Source organism: Kwoniella dejecticola, chromosome 1 (genome assembly GCF_000512565.2).
Source record: "Kwoniella dejecticola CBS 10117 chromosome 1, complete sequence".
In the NCBI taxonomy this organism is placed as follows: domain Eukaryota; kingdom Fungi; phylum Basidiomycota; class Tremellomycetes; order Tremellales; family Cryptococcaceae; genus Kwoniella; species Kwoniella dejecticola.
This window is the reverse complement of record NC_089301.1, coordinates 1,351,366-1,377,161: the sequence shown is the minus strand read 5'-3', so window position 1 is coordinate 1,377,161 and position 25,796 is coordinate 1,351,366. Positions and strand designations below refer to the sequence as shown.

General features: G+C 47.7%; 10 protein-coding genes across 10 annotated transcripts; 6 read left to right on the top strand and 4 right to left on the bottom strand.

Annotated features, from left to right (window-relative positions):
- Nucleotides 1-1,471: 1,471 nt before the first annotated feature.
- Nucleotides 1,472-4,378, top strand: I303_100521 (uncharacterized protein; the record flags this gene model as incomplete). The annotated part of the gene is made up of 3 exons (XM_018403892.1): nt 1,472-1,944; nt 2,032-3,720; nt 3,796-4,378. 3 exons carry the CDS (start codon nt 1,472-1,474, stop codon nt 4,376-4,378), a joined length of 2,745 nt encoding a protein of 914 aa, XP_018266546.1.
- Nucleotides 4,379-4,921: 543 nt separating this feature from the next.
- I303_100520 (uncharacterized protein) lies at nt 4,922-5,603 on the top strand (the record flags this gene model as incomplete). The annotated part of the gene is made up of 2 exons (XM_018403891.1): nt 4,922-4,948; nt 5,055-5,603. The coding sequence occupies 2 exons, from the start codon at nt 4,922-4,924 to the stop codon at nt 5,601-5,603; spliced, it is 576 nt and encodes a 191-aa protein (XP_018266545.1).
- Nucleotides 5,604-5,793: 190 nt separating this feature from the next.
- On the bottom strand, nt 5,794-7,618 carry I303_100519 (transaldolase; the record flags this gene model as incomplete). Its single annotated transcript, XM_018403890.1, has 9 exons — nt 5,794-5,995; nt 6,081-6,215; nt 6,300-6,388; nt 6,546-6,633; nt 6,698-6,836; nt 6,930-7,054; nt 7,208-7,282; nt 7,353-7,442; nt 7,590-7,618. The coding sequence occupies 9 exons, from the start codon at nt 7,616-7,618 to the stop codon at nt 5,794-5,796; spliced, it is 972 nt and encodes a 323-aa protein (XP_018266544.1).
- Nucleotides 7,619-10,063: 2,445 nt separating this feature from the next.
- Nucleotides 10,064-12,169, top strand: I303_100518 (uncharacterized protein; the record flags this gene model as incomplete). The annotated part of the gene is made up of 3 exons (XM_018403889.1): nt 10,064-10,142; nt 10,213-11,529; nt 11,589-12,169. 3 exons carry the CDS (start codon nt 10,064-10,066, stop codon nt 12,167-12,169), a joined length of 1,977 nt encoding a protein of 658 aa, XP_018266543.1.
- Nucleotides 12,170-12,908: 739 nt separating this feature from the next.
- Nucleotides 12,909-14,795, bottom strand: I303_100517 (uncharacterized protein; the record flags this gene model as incomplete). The annotated part of the gene is made up of 8 exons (XM_018403888.1): nt 12,909-12,943; nt 13,049-13,179; nt 13,296-13,478; nt 13,579-13,683; nt 13,786-13,997; nt 14,545-14,576; nt 14,645-14,661; nt 14,740-14,795. The coding sequence occupies 8 exons, from the start codon at nt 14,793-14,795 to the stop codon at nt 12,909-12,911; spliced, it is 771 nt and encodes a 256-aa protein (XP_018266542.1).
- A 788-nt stretch (nt 14,796-15,583) lies between these two features.
- Nucleotides 15,584-16,111, bottom strand: I303_100516 (uncharacterized protein; the record flags this gene model as incomplete). Its single annotated transcript, XM_018403887.1, has 4 exons — nt 15,584-15,643; nt 15,746-15,766; nt 15,841-15,900; nt 16,049-16,111. The coding sequence occupies 4 exons, from the start codon at nt 16,109-16,111 to the stop codon at nt 15,584-15,586; spliced, it is 204 nt and encodes a 67-aa protein (XP_018266541.1).
- A 442-nt stretch (nt 16,112-16,553) lies between these two features.
- Nucleotides 16,554-17,230, top strand: I303_100515 (uncharacterized protein; the record flags this gene model as incomplete). Its single annotated transcript, XM_018403886.1, has 2 exons — nt 16,554-16,877; nt 17,090-17,230. The coding sequence occupies 2 exons, from the start codon at nt 16,554-16,556 to the stop codon at nt 17,228-17,230; spliced, it is 465 nt and encodes a 154-aa protein (XP_018266540.1).
- Nucleotides 17,231-17,609: 379 nt separating this feature from the next.
- On the bottom strand, nt 17,610-21,822 carry I303_100514 (uncharacterized protein; the record flags this gene model as incomplete). The annotated part of the gene is made up of 18 exons (XM_018403885.1): nt 17,610-17,707; nt 17,776-18,259; nt 18,312-18,497; nt 18,556-18,819; nt 18,871-18,908; nt 18,968-19,099; nt 19,154-19,251; nt 19,311-19,637; nt 19,693-19,862; nt 19,913-20,082; nt 20,138-20,204; nt 20,258-20,374; nt 20,440-20,546; nt 20,605-20,910; nt 20,964-21,104; nt 21,178-21,294; nt 21,359-21,501; nt 21,563-21,822. The coding sequence occupies 18 exons, from the start codon at nt 21,820-21,822 to the stop codon at nt 17,610-17,612; spliced, it is 3,225 nt and encodes a 1,074-aa protein (XP_018266539.1).
- Nucleotides 21,823-22,268: 446 nt separating this feature from the next.
- On the top strand, nt 22,269-23,835 carry I303_100513 (mitochondrial 54S ribosomal protein uL24m; the record flags this gene model as incomplete). The annotated part of the gene is made up of 5 exons (XM_018403884.1): nt 22,269-22,305; nt 22,370-22,632; nt 22,692-22,855; nt 22,938-23,104; nt 23,174-23,835. 5 exons carry the CDS (start codon nt 22,269-22,271, stop codon nt 23,833-23,835), a joined length of 1,293 nt encoding a protein of 430 aa, XP_018266538.1.
- Nucleotides 23,836-24,283: 448 nt separating this feature from the next.
- On the top strand, nt 24,284-25,466 carry I303_100512 (uncharacterized protein; the record flags this gene model as incomplete). Its single annotated transcript, XM_018403883.1, has 6 exons — nt 24,284-24,365; nt 24,501-24,621; nt 24,801-24,976; nt 25,086-25,122; nt 25,188-25,265; nt 25,343-25,466. 6 exons carry the CDS (start codon nt 24,284-24,286, stop codon nt 25,464-25,466), a joined length of 618 nt encoding a protein of 205 aa, XP_018266537.1.
- Between the last annotated feature and the right edge of the window lie 330 nt (nt 25,467-25,796).

Here is a 25,796-nt window from a genome sequence, read left to right as displayed (position 1 = left end):
TATATGACCATACGACCATACTAAGCAGATACAGACTCTTATCATATAGATTTGTAGCTGTGTAGCTGTGTAGCTATCACGACAGAGCCATTTGCCCCTCAGCTCTGATCACCATGATGGAAGTCATAGGTATAACAGCAGTGTGATCGATACGAATTTCATTTTTAATTGGTAATCGGGAATTTTTACACTTTGTTAATACGCCGTTCTTCCCTCATTGTGTTCCTTAAAACGAGTCATACAGTCATACGGTCATACGCTCCTTTGCTTCCCGTTAAATACCTTAGGAAACCCTTCAACCTTTGACCCTGAACCCTTGCCTTCACCAAGGAAAGGGAAAAAGTTGCATAACCCTGTCCCACACTTCTCGCCTTGAGCTCTAAAATCCACTAAATTAACCAAAACCCCTCACTCACATCATTCGACACTCAACTCCATCTTCGACTTTCGACTTTGTGAAAAAAGCATCCGATTCGCTTTCATTCGATATTTCCAACTTCGCAACTTCAACCTCGACTTCAACTTCACGTCAAATTGAACTTCAAGCATATCAAAATTATACAGTGAATTTCTGACTGCGCGAGAACACACATATTGTCACATCCTTTCGACCTACTGCTAAAGGAAGGGGAGTGTGACTGTGCGCTGCTGTCAATCAACACAGGAAAGATCTCTTGCCTCGTCCCCAACAAAGGAATATGACATAACTGCACATGGGCAGTACTTCGATGATACTTTACGACCATCATATCGAATTAGACTTCGGATCAGCCGCAATTAGTGCAGCTCTGATATCAGGGGCAGACGATCATTGCTCAAGCTCCTGAAGCTCCTCATCAAAGTCGACGTCAACCACACGAATAGATCTCGCAGTCATACCATCATACTCACACTCCTGGGCATATTTGATAGGTCCAAAGGAAGGAAGTGTAAATGCACTAAAAGCGGTAAGTTGACGGCGTGTTTCCCTCGTCCGAGCGAGATCAGACACCCAATGCAGGTGGGGCGTATCGAGTTTCGCTTATTCTAATTGTTCTCATCAGTCGTACCATATTCCTGGATCATCTTGACGCTCTGTGTATACAATATACGATATACGACCTCTCGTTCGCCGAGCAAAGCTGTACTACCTACCACTCGGTTACTTGGCCTCGACCTTCATCACTCCAACGGCTTCGTTTTGCTTATCAATCCATCATTCATTAGTAGGGAAGGTTCCTTAATCTGATCCGCATTGATCCATCAAACACGAGGTACATACACATTATCAACATCATTCACTCACGACTGCGAGTACCGCAATTTGATATACCAGTCATCATTGCTCAATTTGAATAATATACACCTGGCTGGCACAATAGAAGGATCAAGACCTTTGCACTTTCAACGACCTTTTCGCCTCCTACTCTGTCCTCATACAGTCCTATAATACTGCGCCTTCAGAAGAATGAGCACCGTGCCAACACAGACCATGTCCTTCAACGTGTATCCCCCCATCGGCGGACCGGCGTCCGGTTCGTCCGCTCTGCCAATGTCAAATACACCATCCTCATCTTCGAACCCACGAGAATCTTATTCGTATCCAACATCAAGCCAAAACGCGACGCAGATGTCATCGGCGTCGTACTCCAATCCACAAGGTCAAGCTTGGACGACTTCTACGCCTGCGTCCGCTTCTTCTTCGACACCGAGCTCATCATATATTGCCAGCTCGCAGAATGCATGGATGAACTGGTCTGCAAATCTTCCAGTAAATTCTACGTCTGATCCACCACTAGCAACGAAACACAACACGACTACATCGGCCGCTTCGTCGTCAACTTATGATGCGAATAGAATAATATCATACGGTTTCCCATACATGGACATTCCTCCCTCAGCCGGTCCATCTACTTCGAATGCAGTCGGAACAACATATCTTGATCAGAAGGATAAGGATTTTGAGTGAGTGGCCACCTATCGCCAGGATGGAGTTTATATCGCATATTGTCAGGCAGATTCTGACGTATTTGTGCGGCTTACTGATGACAGATCCAAATTCCTTAGCGCCGCCTTCGCTGCTCCAGCGATCAATCTCGGGACGGGTGACAGGTTCTCTCAATTGCTAGAAGCCAAGATGTCCATGATGAGCGGTATGAGCAACGCTCAGAACACGAATAGCGAATATGGATCAATGACTGCACCGATACCGACAGCACAACCTCAGCAGTACGATTATCGTCTACAGGAATTCCCAATACAGGCTCAAGATACAAATCCCGTCAACCCATATCCCACCTCTGCCCCAATGTCGTCTGCAAACCCGAATATGCACAATGCCAATCCTCTACCGATCTCACCGACAATAGCGAAATCCTTTCAACATGTTCTGAATCCTCCTGATCCACATTTCAATTCTACCTTCATCACCCCAAATAGGTTCACAGCGATGAACATGCCCCCTCCGCCGCCCCCTCAAGTCGTTCCTGATCAGTCAACCTCGCTGCGACCTGCAGACGACACGAGCATCGCCTCACCATACGTTACTTCCACCTACGGCAACATGTCGAGACCCGTGGACGACATTGCATCCTTCAGCGCAATTCAAACTCCGTGGCTACAGGGTATGGGTGGTTTCGGTGGTCCACCGCCGCCTCCTCCTCAGAGAGAAATGCCATCATTGTCTCCAGTCACATCATCAAACACCAGGATCAATACGCCTTACACCCAGTATACACAACAGGGAGGTAGCAGATTGTTGCCGGAATATGCTCATCGGTCCCAACCGGTCTTTGACCCGTTGGCGATAGAGAAGCATCTGTCGGACTGGTCGCAAACACAAATTCAGCCTGATCTTGTGGCTCCGCTGCCAGATCCTGTCCAGTATTACAACAGGCAACGAAGCCCTACCTCATCGCAAGGTGACGGTTCAACGTACATTCAGTCTTCCGCTCAATCACAAGGACAAGCACGATCGAACTTCTTGCCGATTGAATACCCTCATCCCCAAGCTCAATCTTCCTCTGCTCCACCTTCGATCAACCCGTCCTCGCCCGTGACTCATCTCGCTCCCCTTCCAGCATCCGCACCTACATCCGTTCGCTCGTCCAAATCACCCATCAACCCGTCGGCCCCCGCTCCGCAAAGGCAGATCATTACAGGCTGGAGCTCAAATGCTGCGGTTACCCCGAAAGCAGCCCCGAACGAGTCGTCTTCTCGCATCAAAGCGAATGCTGTGGCAGCGGAGGAGAATCTCCCACCTGTTCTCAAGATCCGCGTCAAGAAAAGCAACAGCATCGACAAAGGGTCTACTGCCTCCTATCCCGCGCCTGGTCTGGTCAAGAAGACACCGAATCCTCCTAAAGCAGTGAGTGGCAATCTCACTTCGGCACCAAAGGGGACGAAATTCTCATTCTCGACTTCGATCAACAAGGCTGACTTGGCTCTCAAGTCAAAGCGCAAAAAAGATAACACTGCGCAGGAACTGGATGAGGAAAAAGAACATGCACCTTCGAAGCCGAAGCACAATGAAAGCGGTGTATCAAGGAAGAAACGCAAGACCGCTTCAAAAGACAAAGAGGCGGAACCCCAAAAGACCGCAGAGCCGCCTCTGGCATCGAGCAACGAGGACAAAGCCGCGTTTCGAACTGCACCATCGACGAAAACGGAAACGCAATGCCTGAAAACCCCGATTGACAAGACCGTCATAGCTTGCAACAATTGTCGAGCTAAGAAGTTGAAGTGAGTTTTCCATTTAGACATTCATGACTTACCTCTATCATAAGCTGATTTGCTGATTTGTTGGGTATCGTTAAGATGCAATGGGGAAAAACCAAAATGTTTCCATTGTCATCGACGAGGCGAAGATACATGCGTGTACGAAGCGATACTCCGACGTCGAGGACCGGGCAAACACAATAAAGAGAAGCCACCTAAAGAGGCGAAGGAGGGGAAGAAGAGGAAATCTACTGCCTCGACACAAGAAAACGAAGATCACTCTTCGAATGAGCATGACTCGGAAGATGACGGTGATCAAGATGATAACGAAGAGGGAAATAAATCGATAAGAAAAGCTTCTTCCGATAATGGTCAGACTCAGCCGGTGTATGAATCTTTCGGATTAGGCGGAGGTGGTGAAATGGGACGAATCGATTCCAGAAGGCTAAACGAAGATGAGTTGCAAAATATGACTTATATCTTGAAAAAGGATAAGGATCAGGATAATTCCTTTAAGGATAATAGTACGCCTAAGACGATATTGCAGAGTGGGACTGAAAAGGGAAATGGAAATCCGCGACAAGGTGTTCTAGGTATGGGATTTGGTCATAATTTGAACACGCAGAATTTGAATTTGTTGGGAAGCGGTAGTAGATTCGAACTTTCAACAGCGCGAGATTAGGCACAACCATTCTTTTCACTTACCATCATGTTTCGCTTGATGGTGATGGTGATGAGAGTTGGATAAGCGGATGTACGACGACGATGTCAAAGGACCCAAAGAACCCACATGATTCATGATTCGATGGCTTTTAGTTGTAATCAGACTTCAAAAGTTGACTCACCCGGAATGCATCATGTATATATACATCTATCTCTTTCTTGCGATTCTTCTTCGTCTTCTTCTTCTTGACCAACATTCATTCGCTACTGTGTCATACTCACTCGACTCAATCATTAAATCTTTGAGCTGTCTATAACTTACTTTGTTAATAACTGTCAATAACAGAAACCAACCAATACATTCGAAGTTGTTCACACATTTCGTACTCGGTACGTACCTAGCGTAAGTGAGAGTCAGACATGACATTATCACGAGCTGACATCAGCTAACTATTATTCTTGGTAGTCAATCAAATCTAGAAAGGTATATTGCGGGCCTTTCAACTGTATTTCGAAATTGGTCATTCTCATTCTTGTCCTGGTCAGTCTTTTGGAAGATAAGATGCCGAACGAAGAAGACGTCACTCAAGTATGTTTGTCCATCCTTCCCGATCTTATCTTATCTAATACTCTCAATATCTATCTCGTATCTCGTATCTCAATCCACGCTCATACTGAGACTCACACTCACTTAGGGTCAGAAAGATACGACATCCTATATGGATCGAAGCCGCCAACATAATCGATTAGGTAATCCAATCCATCCGTCGCCTTTCGACCTGCTTATCACCCATCATCGCCCTCGTTCCGCCGTCACCCATCACTTTTCACCGCAGTCTCCTTCTCAACCGCCCACACTCGCACCTTCACCTTCACCCTCACCTTCGTCTCCATCTTCATCTATACCTTCACCTTCGTCTACACCTTCACCTTCACCTTCACCTTCACCTTCACCTTCACCTTCGTCTACGCTTTCATCTACGGTCTCACCTGGATCCTCCACACCTCCGGCGACCTCCCCGCCCCAACCGTGCGCAACAACGGTCGTAGCTTGGTGGAGTCCTAGGGAAGTACCGTTACCGAAAGTGAGTATGGTGGACCAGCTGTCGGCTGTGGAGATAATCAAGATGAAGAGGCGGATCGACAGAAAACACCTACTTGACGATCTAGCCATGGAAGGACACAGGGAAACGAAGCGATGCCGGAAAAGAGCCTCGACGAGAAAGAAACGTGAGAGTGTGTGAACCGTCAAGGTTTAATTAGTATCTTTGTGAGCGTTAGTACACGATATAACTGGTCCCCTGGTAGATACTCGAAAAGGATGCATTTTAGTCTTTTGTGTTAATTACATGGTCCGACTATGCCTACACCCGTACTCACACCCGCACCTTCACTTGCAGCCAAGCCTGAGCGAATAGGGCTAGTGCGAATGGCTTATTGGAGTTTGGCCTTAAGGAGATCCTTGAGAGTTTGTCCGTCCTTGGCGAACCCTCTGATACCTTCGTGGAGCTTCTCGAAGGCCATTTGGTCCTCGAAGAGAGCCCACTTGAACTTGAGCTCGTCGTTGAGGTAAGAGACTTTGTCGATAGGGGCGGCAGAGGCGTCCTTGGCATCAAGTTTCTTGGGGACCGCATCGCTGAAGTCACAATCGAATTTCATGTCAGTACTACTACTCTTGCCTAATCTACCATTATCCTGGTGGGAGTGTGACTATGACCCACTTGGATTTGGCCAATTCTTCCAAGAGTTTAGGGGCGATGGTCAAGTAATCACAACCGGCGAGAGCGGTGATTTCACCGACGTTTCGGAAGGAAGCACCCATGACGATGGTCTTGTATCCGTGTTGCTTGTAGTAGCTGGTAATGTGGATTTACCGGTCAGCACAGTGCAGATGCCCAAAAGAACGAGAACAAATGGATTGAGATGGTGATAAGACTCACTTGAAGATCTTTTGTACGGATTTGACTCCGGGGTCGGTTTCGGAGTTGTAGGTGGTGTCGGGGTTAGCCTTCTTGTACCAATCGAGGATCTGCGAGTCCAGACAATAGATATCAGTGCGTTGTCCTCTATACGAGTCCGTATGATAGCATGACGCATAACGGATAGACAGTGTGCAGATGTGTTTGCCTGTGCTGCGATAGCAGCATAGTATAAATCGGATGGGATTGAATGGATGGACAACTTACTCGGCCAACGAAAGGTGAGATAAGGGTGACACCAGCTTCGGCACAGGCGACGGCTTGACCGAAACCGAAAAGAAGGGTAAGGTTACAGCTAAAAGATTGCCTGAATCAGTACCAGTCGAGGAGGAAACCCAGACAGAAAGGCAGGAACTCACTGGATACCTTCTTCCTCGAGCTTCTTAGCGGCTTGGATACCTTCGTAAGTGGAGGCAATTTTGATCAGGACTCGGTCAGAGCTGATACCTTGCTCCTTGTAAAGAGCGATGATTTGGTGAGCCTTGTTGATGGTGGCTTCTGTGTACGGTAAAGCCAATATACGGCTCAATTAGTGAATCGTTCGATATGCGAAAATGTAGGATTGTCGGAGAAAGGGGAATGGTGACTTACGGGTGTCGAAGGAGAATTTGGCGTCGACTTCGGTGGAGACTCGACCGGGAATGATCTTGAGGATCTCTGAACCGAATTCGACGAGGAGTCGGTCAAGAGCGTTCTCGGCTTGGGTGTCGAGGTCACTGAAGTGCAGCAAAGTATCATAATCAGAATTGAGACTGAAAAATTAACGAAATGAAGTGATTGGACAGAGGTAAAGGTCGCGCCAGCGGATACCTGTGAAGAGGAAGGGAAAAGGCCAAAGAGAGGGGGCAAAAGAGAGAAAAGCAACTTACCCTCCCTTCTTCTTACCGTATTCTACAGCTGGGTCGATGAGCTTGGCGTATTTCTCGAGCTTGGTAGCGGCGAGACTGTGAAAGAAGCACATAACCGGAATCAGCGATGACCATCCTGATTGTAGACGTGGTACGCGCAACTCACATGAGGGAAGGGTTGGTAGTAGCATCTTGGGGCTTGAAAGCGTCGATAGATCCGAAATCTCCAGTGTCAGATACGACGACGGTTCCGGTGCTGTGGTGTCACGCAAGAATGTCCATTTAGCTCTTCGTCTTCGTTTCAACTTTTGCCGTCGGGAACATGGAAAGTGGAAGAATGATTTTGCCGAGAAGACAGACACATGGAAAGGCGTGGAATCTGATTATTGGAATTCGGACTTACGCTTTGAGGGCGTCAAGAGCGTTGGTCATTTTGATTGAGGATGTACTTGTTATATTTACTTTTGGTAGTAGTTAAGCAGTACTTGGTGATTGTTGTTATTGTGGTAGAAATGCAAAGAATAGAATGTTATGGATGTCAAGTTGAAAAAAGTTGGAGTTTACGTTTGGGGATGTGTTGCCTTGTTCGGTGGATAGTGGGAGTGGGAAATATGATGATGCTATGACGGAGCTCGCGTTTTACCCTTACAACTTACAACTGGAAGAAAACACCGATAACGGCTCAAACGGACTTACGGACCGACGTCTTCCGGCTGTGGCATTCACACATTCATACTCTCGCTCTTATTATCAATTCATGCGATATCCTTGCCGCTTTCAAGTGGATCTGATCCATAAATGGGAGCACAAAAGTAGAGCCGACTTTCATGCATATCCACGCAGTGATTCGAAGAAAAGGACTGAAGCATCCATCCAATTGATCACCCATTGTACCGGCGGGTACACATTGCCTTTGAATGATGCGCTCGTCGGTGAAATTGCCATGCGATCCATCGCATGGCGGGAATTTCACGTATGGGAACGGGGACCTGGTAATAATCAACGAAGCTCTCATATTTGCAGGCCGGTCCATCGACCCTCTCATTGTGGGAAGCAGCAGCTGTCATCAAGTCGTCAGACGATGAGCATGGTTTTGAGGGGAGCATACACAGGAACAACCATTCTGCGCTTCTTACTATTGGCATCGACCACTATATTTGGGCTAAGTGATCTACCGCAAGGGATCATCTCGCTCTTATCTGATTTCGGTTGAATACAAGAGACAGATCTCCGTAATTTCACTTGCTGGTAACAGGATGAGAGGAGCGGACATAAAAATCCATCCTGCACGAGGACTGGTATATATGCCACATGCGTGATTCCTCTTACACTCTTAAAAAATCCGGGCGGGAGCAGTTCTGAAAAGTTAGGCTTTTTGCACCCTCGTTTCATCCTCACGTGGCAAGTCAGTTCCAGGCCCGGTTGTACGAAAGGCACGATCTGCTATGATCGCTGGCTACATCATTCACAACTCTCAAGGAAAGCTGGCTAGATGGATGTTGGTCAGAAATTTTCCCAGGTAGAGGATTACTGACTTGCTGTATAGCTATAGCTCTACTCAGCACAGCATGACCCACCGTGTACATCCGCAATGTTACATCAACGTGAAAAAAGTAGACATGATGTCAACAGGTTGACTGACGGACAGAACATATCACCCGCCACAAACAACTGCCTTCCGGCTGAAATTTCCCTGGATAGTTGGTGGCGGGGCATAAAAGGAGAAGAAGAGTGGGAAATTGAAACTGGGGTGGGTTGAAGTAAACAACCCGTGTTGATTGTACGTAAAACATTAAATACAACAATAGACGGGTTAAATCAGACACGGTTTTTAGGGTGCTTTTCACAATTTCATGCGCTAAACCAAAGAAACCAAAGCAAATGGGATAAACATCACAACAGAATGAACGAACACTCTATGCTATGCTGAATGACTTGTCTGTCTGTCCGATGAGATGCATGCTACTCGCAACCTTTCATCTGTCGCATCGATGGTTGCAAGTTTTCTTTCATCATCATCCTGAGTCCTCACTTATCCAGTCTATAGTCATTCGTTATAATCATTGAAGGTGCACGGATCAACAACCTCAAACCTGACTACGACGTCAAAGACCGCACCCGCACTGCTTTCACTTGAAGGACAGAGAAAGGAACCGCCCATTGGAAACTGGAAATAACAGCATCATAGCCTGACGCTCAGATCGCTCTTTTCACTTACGACAAAGCCCATATCAAATACGCATTCGCCCTTCTCACTTCCATCACCATCAGCCATTCAGCTTCTCAGTTCATCATCGCCCAACCCTCACAAGACAACATTCTCATCTTATCATCTCGCCAGTCGAATAATCAGTCAATCAGCAAGACCAACACGTTCTCAGCCGAAACACATCCCGTCATTCTTCCTTTCAAGCTCCTCATTCAACTATTTAACCAGAAGTCATTCCTTTGAACACCTTCACCCAACTACCCTCACTTTCATTTTCGACTATCGCCTATCGTATTAGAAGAACAAGGGGATAGAATCTACATCATATTAAACAGACTCAACTCAAAAAGAAAAGGATTTCTGGAAATCCATAATATAGACAAGTACACCTTTCGAAGGACAGTCTTAGCCCTGTTCCGCCCAGTCCATTTGGTAAGTCAGCTCGTGTTTCATATCTGTTGACATGTTCCAATCCCACTTACTTCCCAGCCACACTCCAAACGCTTCTTGTCGATTTCGTCAATCCACGACGTCGCGATCATCATGCTGATTACTACCTGATATGCTGTCTTCCCCTTACATTCATCTACTTGGTACACACCGCACATACCAATTTGCCCCTTACAGCCTCGATACACATCGCTGAACGAGTCAATAAGCAAAACACGATGGGCCTACCCTCTTTTGCCGGACGAGTAGGACTCGCCGGTGGTCATTCTCATGCCATTCGAGAGCATCAAAAGCGAGGTAAGTGGAAAGATCACAGGACATGTCACGATCGTTCAGTGACCGGTGGGAGCTGACGAGAGTATGACAGCTTGTAACCTCGCCAATGGTGATCTTTACGTTTACCCCAAATCCACCGATAAAGTCGATGCCACCCAGCCAGTCACCTTCAAGTGGGACTCATCATGTGCTATCGACTCTGAGCAAATCACTCTCAGTTTATACGGATCGACCGGTTTAATCAGACAATGGGGAAACAAGGATTACTCTGACGGTCAATTGACTGTCAACCTCCTGCCTAAATACTGGAACGACACCGAGACTGCCCAATTGCAAATGAACATCGTAGCTAGTGGAGTCGAAGATTGGATGTCTAACACTCCCGCTGGACCAGTATTCACTGTCAGCTATCCGGCATCAGCAATGTTCTCCACCACAACCGCTAACGGGCAGGTCAAAACTTCGACTGCCGCTGCAGCTGCCACCCAATCGAAAGATGCAGTATTTGAAGACGTCTCATCCACCAACTCCTCTGATAAATCCAAGATCTCCAAAGGAGCCATCGCTGCCGCTGTCATTGTGCCTCTCTTGGTCGTCGCCGTTTTGATCGCTGTTGCAGTCAAATTCTGGAGAAACAGGGAGAACGAGAAGCGAAAGAGATGGTCTCAAGCCTTATCCACTCACTCCAACCTCGAATGGGAGAAAGGGGCTCTGCCAGGAGAGAAACCCAGATCCATCCTCGGAAGACCATCTATGGGTGGGCGACCGTCCATGGGAGGTGAAAGACCAAGCATGTCAACTTATGGTGGATCCGCTAGACCGACTTCATCAGTCTTCGCTGTCGAAAACAACATGGCTGGTGCCGGATCTGGTGCCCATTCACACTTCCAACGACCTGATTTGGCTTCTCTTCGAACTCACTCGGCAGACAACGTCAACGGTAGAAGCTCGTTGGTCCTGCCAGACGGAAATGTTAGACAATCTCGAATCTCGTTCGCCGAGTCCGCTCGACCGGACCGAAGATCCAGATTATCTTTCGGTGGAGACATTCGACCAAATGTCCACTCAGGTATCTTCAAGAACCCCGGCGCTTCTCGATCCGCTCACGAACTCAATTCAACTCCTACCAATAGACGATCGGCTGCCTATGCTACTGGGTCAGCTATCGAAGATGACGATGAAATTCAGATCTCCCCTTCGCAAATGCAAGGTCCTCACGGCTTCGATCAGACTGATATGAAGCGAGTTGGCAAAGGAAACAGGACTGGTAGAAGATCCTTCATGTCCTTGGGCGGTGGTGACAAGCGAAGAGAATCGACTGCTTCTGCTTTGTCCGTTGATGATTTCAAGTCTGCCGCTAGTGCCAGAGGCAGTGTCGACGAATTGAGAGATATGGAAGCTGTCATGTGTAAGTCTGGCTCGAAAACTATATACACTATAGGTCAGAAGCTGACTTGCGATGCGTAGTGATGAGACGATCTATGATTTCGCAAGCATCCGGCCAAAGATCACCTAACCCAGCAACAATGGACACCAACGAAGTTGAAGCTTTAGACAACGTTCCTTCCGTCCCATTACCACCTTCAGCCCCATCTCCTATCGCTGGCTCATCTACTGTGGCTTACGGACCCGATCAAATGCTTGCCGTCTATGCTGCCCGGGGCAAAGTATCTCCCAGCGGAACTCCATCGACGCCAACATTCGGTACCGCTCCCTCAACTCAGAACTTGCCTGCCCCAAAACCAGTAGCAACGAGGCAAAACAGTGGCGGAATGAGGTTGTTCGGCAAGAAGAACCCTTCGGAAGATCTCACTAACGAAGCTGCGCCCAGTGCTCCCGCTCCAGGAGATATGCGATCTTTCGTCCACCTGAACAACGGAACAGTCTCTTCGGCCGTCATCGATGCTCTCCCTGCACCTGGTCCGCGAGGCGTCACTTCCCCCACGGGCGAACGATTGGCTGCTCCCGGACAAACAAGGGCGAGCGGAATAAGTGATGGCAGCAGATACAGTCAAGCGGAAGAAGAGGATATCGGAGAGGCACAATAGTCGATCGATATGATCATAAAGATTTGGTAACCGGTCTTCTTGCTACGCAGTAGTAGCGGTGTATCGTCATCTATAATTACTGTATCTCTTTTCCTTTTCTCGGCTCGCGAACGCAGCAGGACAATCTGTCTCCTTTCTTCCCACTATGTGTTTATAATCTCCTTAAACTATCCGCTATAAACTTCTATATTCGGTTAGATACCCATTTGTCTCTCTTTTTTCGTTTCGCTCCGTTATTGCTTTTTGGGTTGTGTTGTTGAATTGCTTGCTAGTCAAGTCGCTTGCTTATTTCTGCATTGTGCGAATGAATGTCTCTAAAACATCAAGCCGGATGCGTTGTTTCTGGTCAGTCAGCCTGCAAGCTTGTATCCATTGTCATTGCCATTGCCGACGTGGGACGATCTGTAAGTGTAATGGGGAAGTGATGGCGCTGGTGATTTCTGCTATGCAACGAGCCTTCATCTCAAGCGCTATAGCATACATGAAATGTCACCAAGGGGTATCAGCTCGATGGAAGTTTAGATATTATAGAAATGGTCTCTGGATCTAACAGTATCATTGTCTTGTTTGTTGTAAACTGAGTCGAGAAAGGGTAATGCCAACAATACTTCTCCGCGAACAACACAGACAAGGAGGGACATGGAATTGCAGTACTTCACACAAAGACGAATATCTACAAACGAGTCATCCTACACCCGTAAAGTCGACCAATCAATCGGAAAAAGACATATATACAGTATCACCGCCATGAACTCTGTTGTTCGTCCATATAGCCTGATCGATGGAGACGTTGAAGATACACATACAAAATCAGCATTGTCAACAAGGTCACCAACACATTTCCAAGATTTGATGACAGAGATGAGGGCTTGGACTCACCATTATAGTGATTATCGTATTGCCTCTCATATTTCTTCTGCCTCCTTTTCCAGAAGTATACAGCGACGAAGATGAATATGACGATGGAGGAGATGACGATGACTGGTATTGAGATTGCCAGAGTTATAGTTCTACGCAAGTATGGGTCAGTCAGGTGGGTCAGTCAGGTGGGTCAGTCAGGTATGTACAGTACAGTACTATATGACATATGAACTGGGGTCAGACTTTCAAAGTAGATGATACTCACTTCCGATCATTCGATTGATTCCCACTTCCGGCCGTAGCTGTACTTTCCGCAAGGCTTGAGTCCGTAGGCAGTGGAGCGGAAGATGGAATCCGAGATGTACTGCTGCTATTTGGTGTTTCGGATGCTGTTGAGACAATAGTGGCGGAAGAGACGGTATTGGAGTATTGACCGGATGATATATCTCTGCGATATCATTTTGCGGGATTGCGCAACCATCAGCCAAATGCGTCAGAGTAAGCGAATCATGAAGTTGTAAAATTTGCCGAAGCCTTAAAGGACTCACGATGATTCGGACAGATTTGAAGAAGACACGGAAGTAGAGGATGCCACCGACATTGAGGAAGAAGAGGAAGATAAGGATGTAGAATCGGATGAAGCAGCATTGATCCTGCAATATCACGACACCCATCAGACAAGTGCCCAACAATCTCAACGGCAGGGTAGTGGAGGGAGAAGGGGGGTGAGGGGAATGGAGCACGGGCGGACTAACAAGTCCCCGTTGACCGCTACCGAATCTATATCCAAATACACATAATCCGGATATTGCTCTGTATTGCGCTGATTCTCATTCGAGATCTTCAATGTATGTGATCCGTCCGCGAGGCCGTTGGTGGCGAATAACGTAGCTTGGAATTGTCCTTCCTGCGAGAATCCCGAGAAGTATTGGATATCCCCTCCGTCGATGACGACGCCGTATAGACCCTACGATATTATCAGGAATTGGATACGGATACCGTCAACATTGAAGATGTCCTCAACATCTTATCGAGCTGGTAGGAAACAGGTGCGAGGAAAATTCCAACAGTGATGGCAGTGGAGTGATTATAGGTGTTGGCAACTTACATGGCTGTGAAGAATGATCAAGTCAGCTTTTGTCTTTAGTGAGCAACAGCTTGAGAAAAGTGGATTGTTGACACGCACTTCTTACGCCGCGCACCGTATACGTATATGTCGGTCCCTGTCCATGCTATAATACAGTATTCTCCCTATCCATCACATCGACGATAAGCATCGAAGCAGTATCGCTGTCCGATTTCTGCCGCGGTGACTTGTTGAGACACAAGCAGAGGATATGTCAACTTACGCTTATTGTAGAGGCATGGCTGTATTTTCATCAGCGCCTGGTAGCCTAAGACCGTGAAAGTGGATCAATGCTACTCACAATGTCTGAAAGAAGGTCAAGCCAGAAAGCGGAAAGACGTCAATTGCGCGGCCATCGTTAGTAGGAAGTCGGGATCAGTATACTCACACTGTTGAAATATCGTCCCGTCAATACATCGTCTGTTATTCGTCCCTCAAGTCAGTAATGAAGCTCTCTTCTTCATGTCTTGGCAGATTTCAACACATACCACTATGATCTGTGTTCCTGTTGAACGTCGAACGGATCGCTTTCGATCAGTTCCACTCACACCTAACCGCGTAGCAGTGTAGCCCACCCACTCACCAAGAATTACCTGACCACAATAGATTCGAATTGGAATCGTCTACAATGGTAGCCATCTTGAGTGACCATCACCTGATGCCCAGAGCTGATTTCCCCTTGATCTTCGCGATATTTACTGCAGTACCACTTTCGCTCTCTCTCCCTCTCTGTGTGTGTTCTTGCGCTCAGGCAAAAGGTTCCGTGTCACGTTTGATGTAGCCAAGGCCACAGATTGTTGACTCTGTTCCTCGTGGACGAGCAAGACTCCCTCGTTATTGCTGCGTTTGAGTAATGAATAAATATGGTTAGTCGAAGAGCTATGGATTAGTGTAGGTGAGTCGCAATGAATGAGACACAATGGATATCGATGTGAATATGAAGGATCGTAAGGAATGAAAGAGAAAGATTAGCGCAGTGTAACGTATACCGGGATTAGTATACCTTTTCCATTGCCTCTTCCCTGGGCTGCCGTATCGTAAAGGTATACTAGACAGTCGAAATGCGGACTGCACAGCGAACAAGTAAGAATAGTAGATGAGTATCCTTTGTGACCTGGACTTGAGTAAATTGACCCCCTGACGGATTGAGATAACGCTTTCAAAGGAGAGTGAAAGGCATTGTCAAAGGATATGATCTGAAAGATTGTTGACTTAGCTGAGAGGACGAGATGCCTTTGAAGGTATCTTCGAGTCAACGAGGACGGGAGGGCATCTTCGTTTTGCAATTTGTGCTGACCCGGACTGGCAGTCGCCATCCGACTTGCTGTTGTCAGGATATAGGTGGTTTGAATGTCAAGAGCAGTGCATGTCGTGAAATGTCATTATATTTGGGTGGTATTGGGTTGTTTGCCTGGGAGGAGGATGATTTATGATGGTTGAGAGGGAGACGATGAGAATCCCGGAGCCGAATCTATAGGCTTTTGATCCTGTCATCGCACCAAGACTCAGATCAGCATCGACACTTGGATGCCTGGGAAAGACAGACCATCAAAATAGTGAAATAACGATTAGAGAAAGCGGATACCCACCTCATCTGGTCCACCGAAGTACTATCGTCATGAGATACTGAGATCAGCTCATACATACTCTAACGAGGAACATGAAAGATTGGACAAATACTCACGCCTTTAGCCTTGAGCGTCCTATACGTTATACCATGCGTTATGAGCGCTCCGCCATACAACTAGCGAGAATGAGATGTTGAATTAGCATTATATACATAGATGATCTCTCAATGTACAACGAGCAGATCAAGTTGTTCGGAAGCGTTCGTTGCTGACTGAGTGTCTGTGTCTCGCTGTCCCTTGTCTCAAAAAGCCGTATACACTCACAGTCAGTCCCACAGAGGTTAAGACTATTGATCTTTGGACGAGATCGGCGATGGCGATGGGCATGTTGAGAAGGCAGAAATACGATGTTCGAGTTGAGCGTTTGAAGGGAGTATGTGTCAAGAGATTGGGCGTGAACTACCTATGGGTTTGTTGTTGAGCACCTGTTTGGAGCAGCTTGGGGGAATAGCGAGACTTGAATCGAGTTGGGAAGTATGAGCGAGATCGATCAAGTGGAATGAAATAACTGATTGATCGCAGATAGCGGAATGTTGAAATAACGTAAAAATCAATCGTCAATTCCGGGAGATCAGATCTTCGCTCTTCGCTCAACGGCAAAAATCATGTTCATCTCGGTGGTCACTTCTCTTATCTCTTATACTCAGTTCACGCATACTTCAATCTCATTACTTCAATCACTCGATCGCACACAAGGACGACTGAGAGAAAGATTGATTACCCCGTAGCCTAACTCACTTCGATCCCAACAGCTCACGAGTAACATACCATGGCTTCAGCTACAACCTCAGCAGCCAAAATAACCTCTTCCTCGCTCAGACCACTCATCCGATCTCTACCCGCTTCTCCCCTGTCCGCTGAATCAGTACAACTGTCAGATGCCTTAGAATCTATCGCTGAGAAAGCTCTAGCTAGCTCATCAATATCTAGCTCAACGTCGGGATCGGCGACATCGAATGGGTCAAGCGCCAGTTCAAGCTCAACCTCAACCCCAAATTCGATGGAAGCTCTACGGATCGCAGGACATCAAAGAAGGATCAGTCAGATGAGAGATAGTTTAGTCAGGATAAGGAATGGTAATGCTATGAATGCTGTGAGTTTGGCTCTTCTAAGACTGATCCTATTCCCCTTCACCCGAGGGCTTTGTACATACCACAACCTTCAACCACCTTCGGTCTCGTCTCATCTTTGTCTTCGTGTTTGTCTTCAATCTGCGGTTCGAATCATGAACCCATTCGTGTCCCGCTGTGCGATTCTGTGTATGGAGCGATGTGAGCGATGATTCAAACGCTAACTCCCCCATAGTACCCGCTGACAGGTCACACCCTCTCCCCGCCGAATGATCCGCATTATTACACCCGGTTCAGGAATGGTGTTCGAAACGCAGAGAAGGGTATCCAAAGACCATGGTGGAAGATATTCTTCAATATCAAGGGAGAAGAGTAGAGCAGTCGCGGACCCATATCATTCACAACAGAAATGCAGCATGTACTTGTACACGATCGGCAAAACTGTTCAGGCTTGATTGTGCTCTGAGCTGAGATGGATGAATGAATGTCCATTGATCTGCATTGCGCATGATAATAAGATATGGTATGGTAAGATGGCATAATATCAGAAGACGCATATGTAGTACTTCTATTCACTCCCTCGTAATCTATCTGGTTTACAAGATGTCCTGCGGCATATGTGTATATATATATCACATCAATTTCGCTATTACACACCATCAAATTGCCCAAGCTACCAATTGTCGAGCAAGTTAGCAAGCAAGCAATCACTTCCACCTCATCTCTTATTCCTCTCAATCCCGTTCGACCCTCGCTCATCCTTCAAGCAATAATCTGATGAATTTCCTTCGTTTCTCTTTGACAGTCGCAACAGCCACTGTCATCCCAAATACAGCGGGGATGAGTGCATCGACTGCGACACAGCATCGTCAGTCTGACTTGATTTTACAACGCCCACGCGGGACAGGCGTAAGGACTCACTCAGTTCAACTGTCGGTTCGTTCGCTGGAGAGGCATCAAGAGCCTTGTTCGAGTGAGACGGCGGAGTTTGAGGCTCTTCGATAGCGTTCAACCCTTTCTTAGGTGGACTAGCCAATTTCAACGGTTCATCGCCCTCATCCACCTTTAATTTGGCATACCCTTCTTGGTTGATCTCAGGCGACGCCTTATCTTTACTGTGTGTCAGCGAGATCAAGTCCAGGGTAGCTTCTTCATCCTCGTCATCATCCTCTTCACTGATCTTGAAGTTCCCGTCCATACTGCTGGACTTCTCTTCCTTCTTCGTGGTGTCAGATTTCTCTGTTTCCTCCTTGACCACCTCATCATCCTTAGCCTCAAGAATTGCTTCATCCACATCCGGTTTCGTTGGCTCGATCGTGGCATTATCGATCTTGAGCGCCGATACGTCAGGAGTTTCTTCAACGCTGGAACAGAGTCTGATGACGCTCATCAATCCAATCAAGACCTGTTGAGGTTACTGTCAGCCTCAATGCCAATCCAGTCGGTCGGGTACTGACATTTGTGTTGATCTGAGGTACACCCTCTAGCACTGCGAACGCAGCATCTCTGTCTTCGGCTGTGAGGCACGAAGTATGATGAGAGACGGGCAGCAAAGGAGTCGGTAGAGCAGTGAGGAGATGGAGTAAAGCGAGCGAGACAATGCTCGCTTGATTTTCGGGTAAATCACTGCCACTGTCCAAACTCTACAACGACCTCATGTCAGCATGGCAGGAGAGCGTCACGCTAGCTGAATTGGCTCACTTCGATGATTTCCCTGATATCGCCTTTCTCGATCCACAGGCCTTCGACCCCTGAGCCTTTAGCCATGAGATACTCTAGAAGCCTCCAGACATCTCTGACTGGCTTGGCGGGAGCCTCACCATTGGTGGTCGAGGGTGTTAGCGGTCTGCCTAGAATCTTCCTCTCGGACAGAGATATGTCCCGTACGGGACTCGGCAGGGCGGACAATACGTGAAGAGGAAGCGATATTGTGGATGCCAGATAATTCGCTTGGACCGTGATGAACTACCATTCCGGAGTCAGTCGAGCCATCAATGGGAGTCAGGCGAGACTTACAATATCTTTACCTCCTGCTATCTGGAGCACCAATACATCTGTCCGGCTGGCGTGATCAGCGCCGCCACCAAGTCAGGGCGCAGTGCTGACAGCTTACCATTGATATCCTCGCTTCCTAAGGTCAGCTTGGCCGACCAATATTCGTCCACGTCAATGACCACTTTCAACGTCAACTCTTGCCCTGCAGCAACAACAGCCGTAGCAGGATATGGCCACATGAAGGGTTTGCCTATCCGGAAGTGATGTAAGCTGCAAGCACGATATCGGGGTGATTGTAGCTTACATATCGGTTTATCGGAAGAAGGCGGCTTGAAGCTATATGTAGCTGGTACGCGACCGACGTTTCGGAGTTTAACCTCTCTTTCGACTGGATGTCGATACCTTCATGCATGTTGAGCTCAGTCCTAGCTCTGCATCTGCATGTCCGCCGTTTGGCTTACCTGATATCACCAAACTCTAGGTTGGTTCCTTCGATCTCTAGACTAGGCCTATACACCTCCTCCAGTCGGTCTAATTCCTTCATCACCGCTGCTAACTCGACTCCGCGACTAGTCTCATCGACTACCCGCACCTGAGCGCTGAAAGTAGCAGTCACGGGTCGGTGGTCGGACCAGAGTATATCGTGGGAAGTGTATTCGTCACATTTCAAGCCGAAGGAGGAAGAAGGAGTGTGCTCGTTCTTTGGCAAGTCGTAGACTATTCTATCCGTATAGGCTGGTGCCCTCTTGAGATCATGAGTGGTAGAACCGTGAACGAACTTGAAAGTCCTATGTCTTGTCTCGTCAGCTGATAGCTAGTTATCCTACAATCTAACCGGCTTACGGGGGAAAAGAAATCTCAGCTTCCGAGAATCCAGCGAAAGACTGTTCCGAGGCAATATCTGAACGCAGTTGATCTTTTGCCAACATGTCATCCCATCTTTTCTCCTCAACCAATTTCTTGACTTCATCGTCCGGCAGATCGACCCTATAATTCAGATCACCCAGCCAGAACTACGCTATACTGTCAGCGAGAAATCCGTTTGCCACCAAATGTGACATACGAGCATATGAGAGTCCTCTTGATTAAGTAATTTCTCCTTGGCTTCAGGTAAGAATTCCTCATATGCAGCTGTAAGATCCGCTTCGTTCGGTCGAGGAAAGGACAAACCCGTTCGGAGCACTTGATAATCCGATCGCCTTCTATCCAAGGCGGTGGCGAATGCTGCCATATCTGGGGTCATATTGATGTCAGCTAATCGAAGTGATACGCTCTTCCGAGCACTTACGGGCATTGACGAAACAGACGGTAGTGTCGTGAATTTTCATACGTACGGCGACTCCAGCCTTGTTACCCTGTAATACCTGTCAGCAGAGATCTTCTTCAATGTCGTACAAGAGCCACACACCCCGAATCCAAGTAGTCCAATACCCCTCTCGCTTGTTTCCACCCTGGAAATATGTTCTTTCAGGCTCTTCCGTACCAGAATCATCATCATCACACCGACGTATTGGGTCAGAACGAGCTAGGATGAAGATGGACATCAGCTGGTGGCTTTCGCAAGGATTTCCATAGCTGATTCATCCTCACTTTTTCAAAATCACTGGCCCTGTCACCTAGACCCGCAAGAAGAGCAGCCTCCCAGCCATCCGCTCTACTATTTCCTTGCGATATCAAAAGGGATTGTCTCCTCAGATCTATCAGTCTCGTGTCAGCTCGTAGGGGGCAGGTGCTTGAGGTGTCATGATCACTCACCTGCCTCCTGAAAACCAAATACCAATATATCCTCTTCGCCCTTCCCCACCAAAGGACTGAGCTCCGTGGTACCCTCTGGCGGTATTTTGTCATTGACATTATACGTTGCTATGCGGATCTTTATCTCTTCTCGCGCAGACCATTTATCTTGCCCAGCAAAGAGTCGCTTCCGCAAAAAGTGCGTTCGCGAAAAGGTTGGAAGGTATGGATCAGGATATTGTTCTGTCTCTGGTGAGACGGGGGACGCTGTTTCAAGTTGATTTTTCGAGGATGATGATATAAGGGGAGTTTCAATGGTCGTCGTCGCTGAACAAGACGTAAGCTCTCAGAACCCGAACTATCGCAAATCACAAGCTTACTGGAAGTTGATGGTGTGAGATTGTCAGGTGTATCGACTGGGGGCGAAGTCAGATCGTCCACATCGTCTTTCTCATTTGGCGGTTGCATGGGGTATAGGTCAAGCCAGGAATGACTTATACTCCTTGGCAAGGGTGACAGAGCTTTATTATCAAAAGTTCACCCAGTCAGCAAGCAAGTTGCGGGAATGCGCCGTCATGGTGTAGGTCAGCTTACCTGCAGCGTCATTCTGGCGCCTCAACTCCGCGACAAGTTTCTGTACTTTAGCAGATTGACTCGCGGATATCCTTAGCTCGAGCTTGATATCTTCACAGCTAAGGTACAGCGTTGTGTCTGACTCATTGATATCAGCTAGGAGGATTTCGGATCATTGGTTCGAGGAGTGATCTGCACCCACGAGGTTTGGCGCTTTGCTGGAAAAACGAGTTTGATGGGGACGGAGGCGTTTGCTCTAAGCGATGTTTAAAGCCTGGTATGATTGGTATTGTACACAGGATTGTCGCTGCTGAGTTGTCCGCTGGATGTGTGACCAGAAAGATGCTGTCTCCAATCCAATTCAGCATGTGGGCAGAGTTAGATAGGCGCGACCTGAGTGACTCACGCAGCTTCGTCCCCAATTTCCCTCTTACTGATTACCAGCAACGCATCAGCTTTGACGAATGGCGCATATCCTCTTCGGACTCTGCATCCTTGAGTCAGGAGGACCTTCTCTGTATTTCTGAACAACGATTGATGGTCGAATGGTGTCTCTGGGACAGCCTTTGTTGAGCTTCTTGGTCCGGCCAAGGGCGTAGACGGTTGAGAAGTGGAGGAGATGCTCCATGTCGAAGCGCGACGCGGAAGAGAGGGAAGTAGAGGCATGATTGAGCGCTCAAGGTCCCTACGTGCCGAAGCGGCGAAAGAAGACGATAGAAGCCTTCAAGGCGTATTCCTGCTGATATAGGCGGTGAACAAAGAAGAGTGATGCTGGAAATGGGTTGAATACACATGTGAAGATGATATACCTTTGTTCGTTGATTCCCACTCCTACTCACTCGCCATCTGAATTCAACTGGACACACTTGAATGGGGCTCCCAGTCGAGAGTCGCGTGGCAGCGTACCTGATACTCTTGAAATGACGTGTTATTGTTTTCAGTCAGAATTGCCTGGAGCTGATACTGAGCGAAGGGATGTGAATGGGTGAATTTGATTCCGTAAGAAGTTTGAGATTTCGGATTTGGAATACTACTTTTCAGGCTACTACAGAAGCATCTTATAGCTGAAATCACTGTATCGACTGCCCTCCAACAAATAATACGAGTACGCCATGTCGACAGCTGAGCCCATATCACGAATACCGAGAGGTGAGCTCGTTAGCTTCTGCGCTCGATATACTTGGAATTGAGCTAATTATATGCGTTCGAGCAGGTCTACACCATATAATATCGACGAAACCCAATAAATTCGCACACAAATTACTGTCTCGCTTACCTCATGCATCTAACAAGTTCGTGCAGCCTAGAGATAGGGTGAGGAAATGGAATATCAGGCCGGGAGATAAAGTCAGGCTGCTAGTCGGCACGCCGGAGCAGAAGTTCATAAATCAGCAAGATGCGACCGAGGGCTGGAAGACGTTCACTGTGAAGCAAGTCGATCTGTCGAGAAATAGGGTATTTCTAGAGGGTGTCAATGTGAGTATCTCCACCGCACTCAGAAGAAGATGGCCAATGCTCATGGAGGCATCGATCAGAACAATCGAAGTAATGTGATACATGCCCGACCATCGAATTACGATAGTTTGCAGGAAAGTCAGAAGCAATCGTATAATGACCAGAAGAATTTCGTACCTACCATGAGACCTGTTCACTACAGTAATGTGCAGCTGTGCTATGACGATCAGAAGGGACCCAACAGGTGAGTGATGGTCCCTCGCATCGTACGGAGAACAAAATGTAAAGAAGGCCAAGGGTACTAACACTTCTATCTATGTTCTCAGCTCCTTCGTCTCCCGTATGAAGACCGGTCGTACGCACTTCAACGTCAAATCACAAAGGCTGGACTGGAACCGTATAGCAGCGAGGATAAGCGGAGGTTCCGACGCCCCTACCGGCCCGTTGAGTCTACCGTGGCCCAAGCCTGAAAAGCAATATCAACACCCCAAACGTGAGTCCGCTCTTTCCTTCGAGGGAACGGGACACGCAGAATTATACTGACTCTGTATTGCATTCATAGCGGATGACGATCTGGACACGGCCAACAACGTAGCTGTCCGTGAAACACTGGTACTTCCAGGCTTAGAAGCCATCGGCAACACACACGCCGCCGATCTCGTTCCCCAACATATTAATGCGCCCGCACCTTCCGACACTTCCTTCTCAGACGCTTACATAAATAACTTACACGGTAATCGCCCATTGAGAAAAGAAGAATCAGAACTCGTCGACCTGCTTATGCCTTTATACCTCTCCGATGAGTTATCGCCCCGATTCGGAAAATACAAGACTTACAAAGCTTACAGATCCCGACGAGAAGCTGAGGAACTGGAAAGAGCAGAGGCGGGTAAAGTGGCAGTCGAGGAATGGGAGCTATCAGGCAAGGACAGAGGTTTGAAAGAGGTGATGGAGTTAGATGAAGTGGGTTTAGAGGGTGTCTTCATCAAACCTCGAACGAGGAAGGAGGTTCGTGAGGCGGCAATAACGGAGTTCGACCTTGAAAATGAGAGTATGAGGAAAGAAGTCAACCTCAACGTCAGGAGTGGCAAGGTGTGGAGCAGCCAAGTTGGAGATTGGATCGATGGACCGAAAGCGCAGAATATTGCTAGGAAGCAAGACAGACGCGAGAGGAAAGAGAGGAAGGCTTTGGACAGGCTGGCTAATCGCAAGTTGGAGGCCTAGGCGTCTCGAACCATATAGGAGCGAATGCACATCATTGCTAGGAGCTAGATGTGCATGCATGATTGCAATTTCCTGATTGCAGGGGATGATGTATCAACGCGCAAGTATACACAACTGACGTATTAGACGAGTTGATCTTGGCCCGGCGCCTGGGCCTGGTAGATCAATCATCCTTTGTCAAAGCTACACTCTGATCAGTCGGCCATCTCTTCGAGGGATCATCGCGATTAATCCCACTAAAGCACTGAACGTCTCAGACTTCCTTTGTGCGCTCATACAGCAGTAATCACTAACAGGTTGATACATCCATCTCATCTAGCTGACATTAATCATACTTTGCGGAAGGTAGTGCATACCGTACATTCCACGAACATCCTTATTTGTGACTTAGCGCATCCATTTTTCCCCATATCCATTCAACCCTTGAATCTCATCTCACGTCATCGGCATGTCTTTGACAAACGTTACTCTCGATGACAGCTCGCCGCTGATCACTTATATAGGCAATTGGGACGGAGAATTGCATAAGGGTGAGCACGGGAGCACGTTTTTGAGCCATCTTATCTCTTCTGGCGATTCTTTACAGCCACAGCCAAATCGGATTCGGCTGGTTGATGATCCAAATTGACTGGTCTGTGTTCGATGGTTCGCTACTGTATGATCAGGTGACCCTCTGGTAAGGGAGTACTCCAATGCAACATTCCACGCATCCAACACGACGGGAGACTCGGCAACATTCAGTTGGAGTGGCGGCCAAATTTGGCTTTTCGGCGCATTCAGAGCAAAGTCAGTCATCTCTCCTTTCCTCACTTGCCTTCCTGTTCTCCAGCACATTTCCATCTAGACCGTTTGCTCGACGTCTGAAGCAGACGACTACTGTATCAAGCATACGGGCAATGTAGGTCGAAGTATGCTGATGCTAATCTGACTGCCCCCCTCCCGCCGTATCATCTTCGCTTGAACAGTCACGGCTACCTCTCCGTCAAGCTGGACGGTGATGACAAGCAATACGTCAACGGGCAAGCAGATAAAGACGTGTTCGATCAAGTGATCTTCGCGAGCGGTGATATAGAGATTGGCGATCATCAGGTCGTCTTGCTCAACGAAGCAGGGTACGAGACTTCGGATCCTAAATTATCTTGTACGTCCAGTCAAGTCAAACATCTCCTTGCAGCATCGTTGGTTTTGCTTCGTTACTCTCCCGAAGTCAACGGGTCTGGGATGTTGCTGAGTGAATCGGTCTCGTCTAGGGGTAGATTTGGATTATATCGTCGTTCAAGCTGATCCGTGAGTCCAGGTTTCTGATCTTACTTGTGTCTGAGAGGTATCTTGACGTTGACGCGAGTTCATAGCGCCCAGTTTGATGCTTCGCGAATCCCATCAGGCTCGCGGATGATGACTACAGGAACGCCTCGCGTGCAAGCTGTCATGTGAGTTCCCTGCAATTGATCGCTCGCCCTTTTATTCATTGGCGATCAAGTAGCAGATGAGTTGATGTGGACCGTAGGCCTCCCACAGGAATGCCTAGACCCATCACCATTTCCAGTGGAACAGGTGGGCCGGATTCAGATTGTGGAGTCTTGAGAACGTCCACTTTACTCTTGGTACTGTTGTTGTACTATCTGACTTGATGCATCACGGGAGCGGAGGCTATATAGCTTCCGTTGATTAGTTGCTTAGTCTAAGCCACCTGCATCGCCTTTGCCTTTGCACAGCCTGAGGTCAGCTCCACAGCTTCAGATGAGTATGCGCGATTTAATCTGACGAGATAAGCCTAGACTACTACTGTAAGTTAACGGAAAAGACACTCACTCATACGATGGCTTTGGGAAAAACACCTTCTTGCGGGTTTTCCGTGATTTGGCCGGAGAATCGGATTTTCCCCGTGATTCATCAAATGGTTTTAGAGGGGTATAGATATATAAAGAGTCAGCAGATCCCCTCCTCTCCCCTCTTCGGCA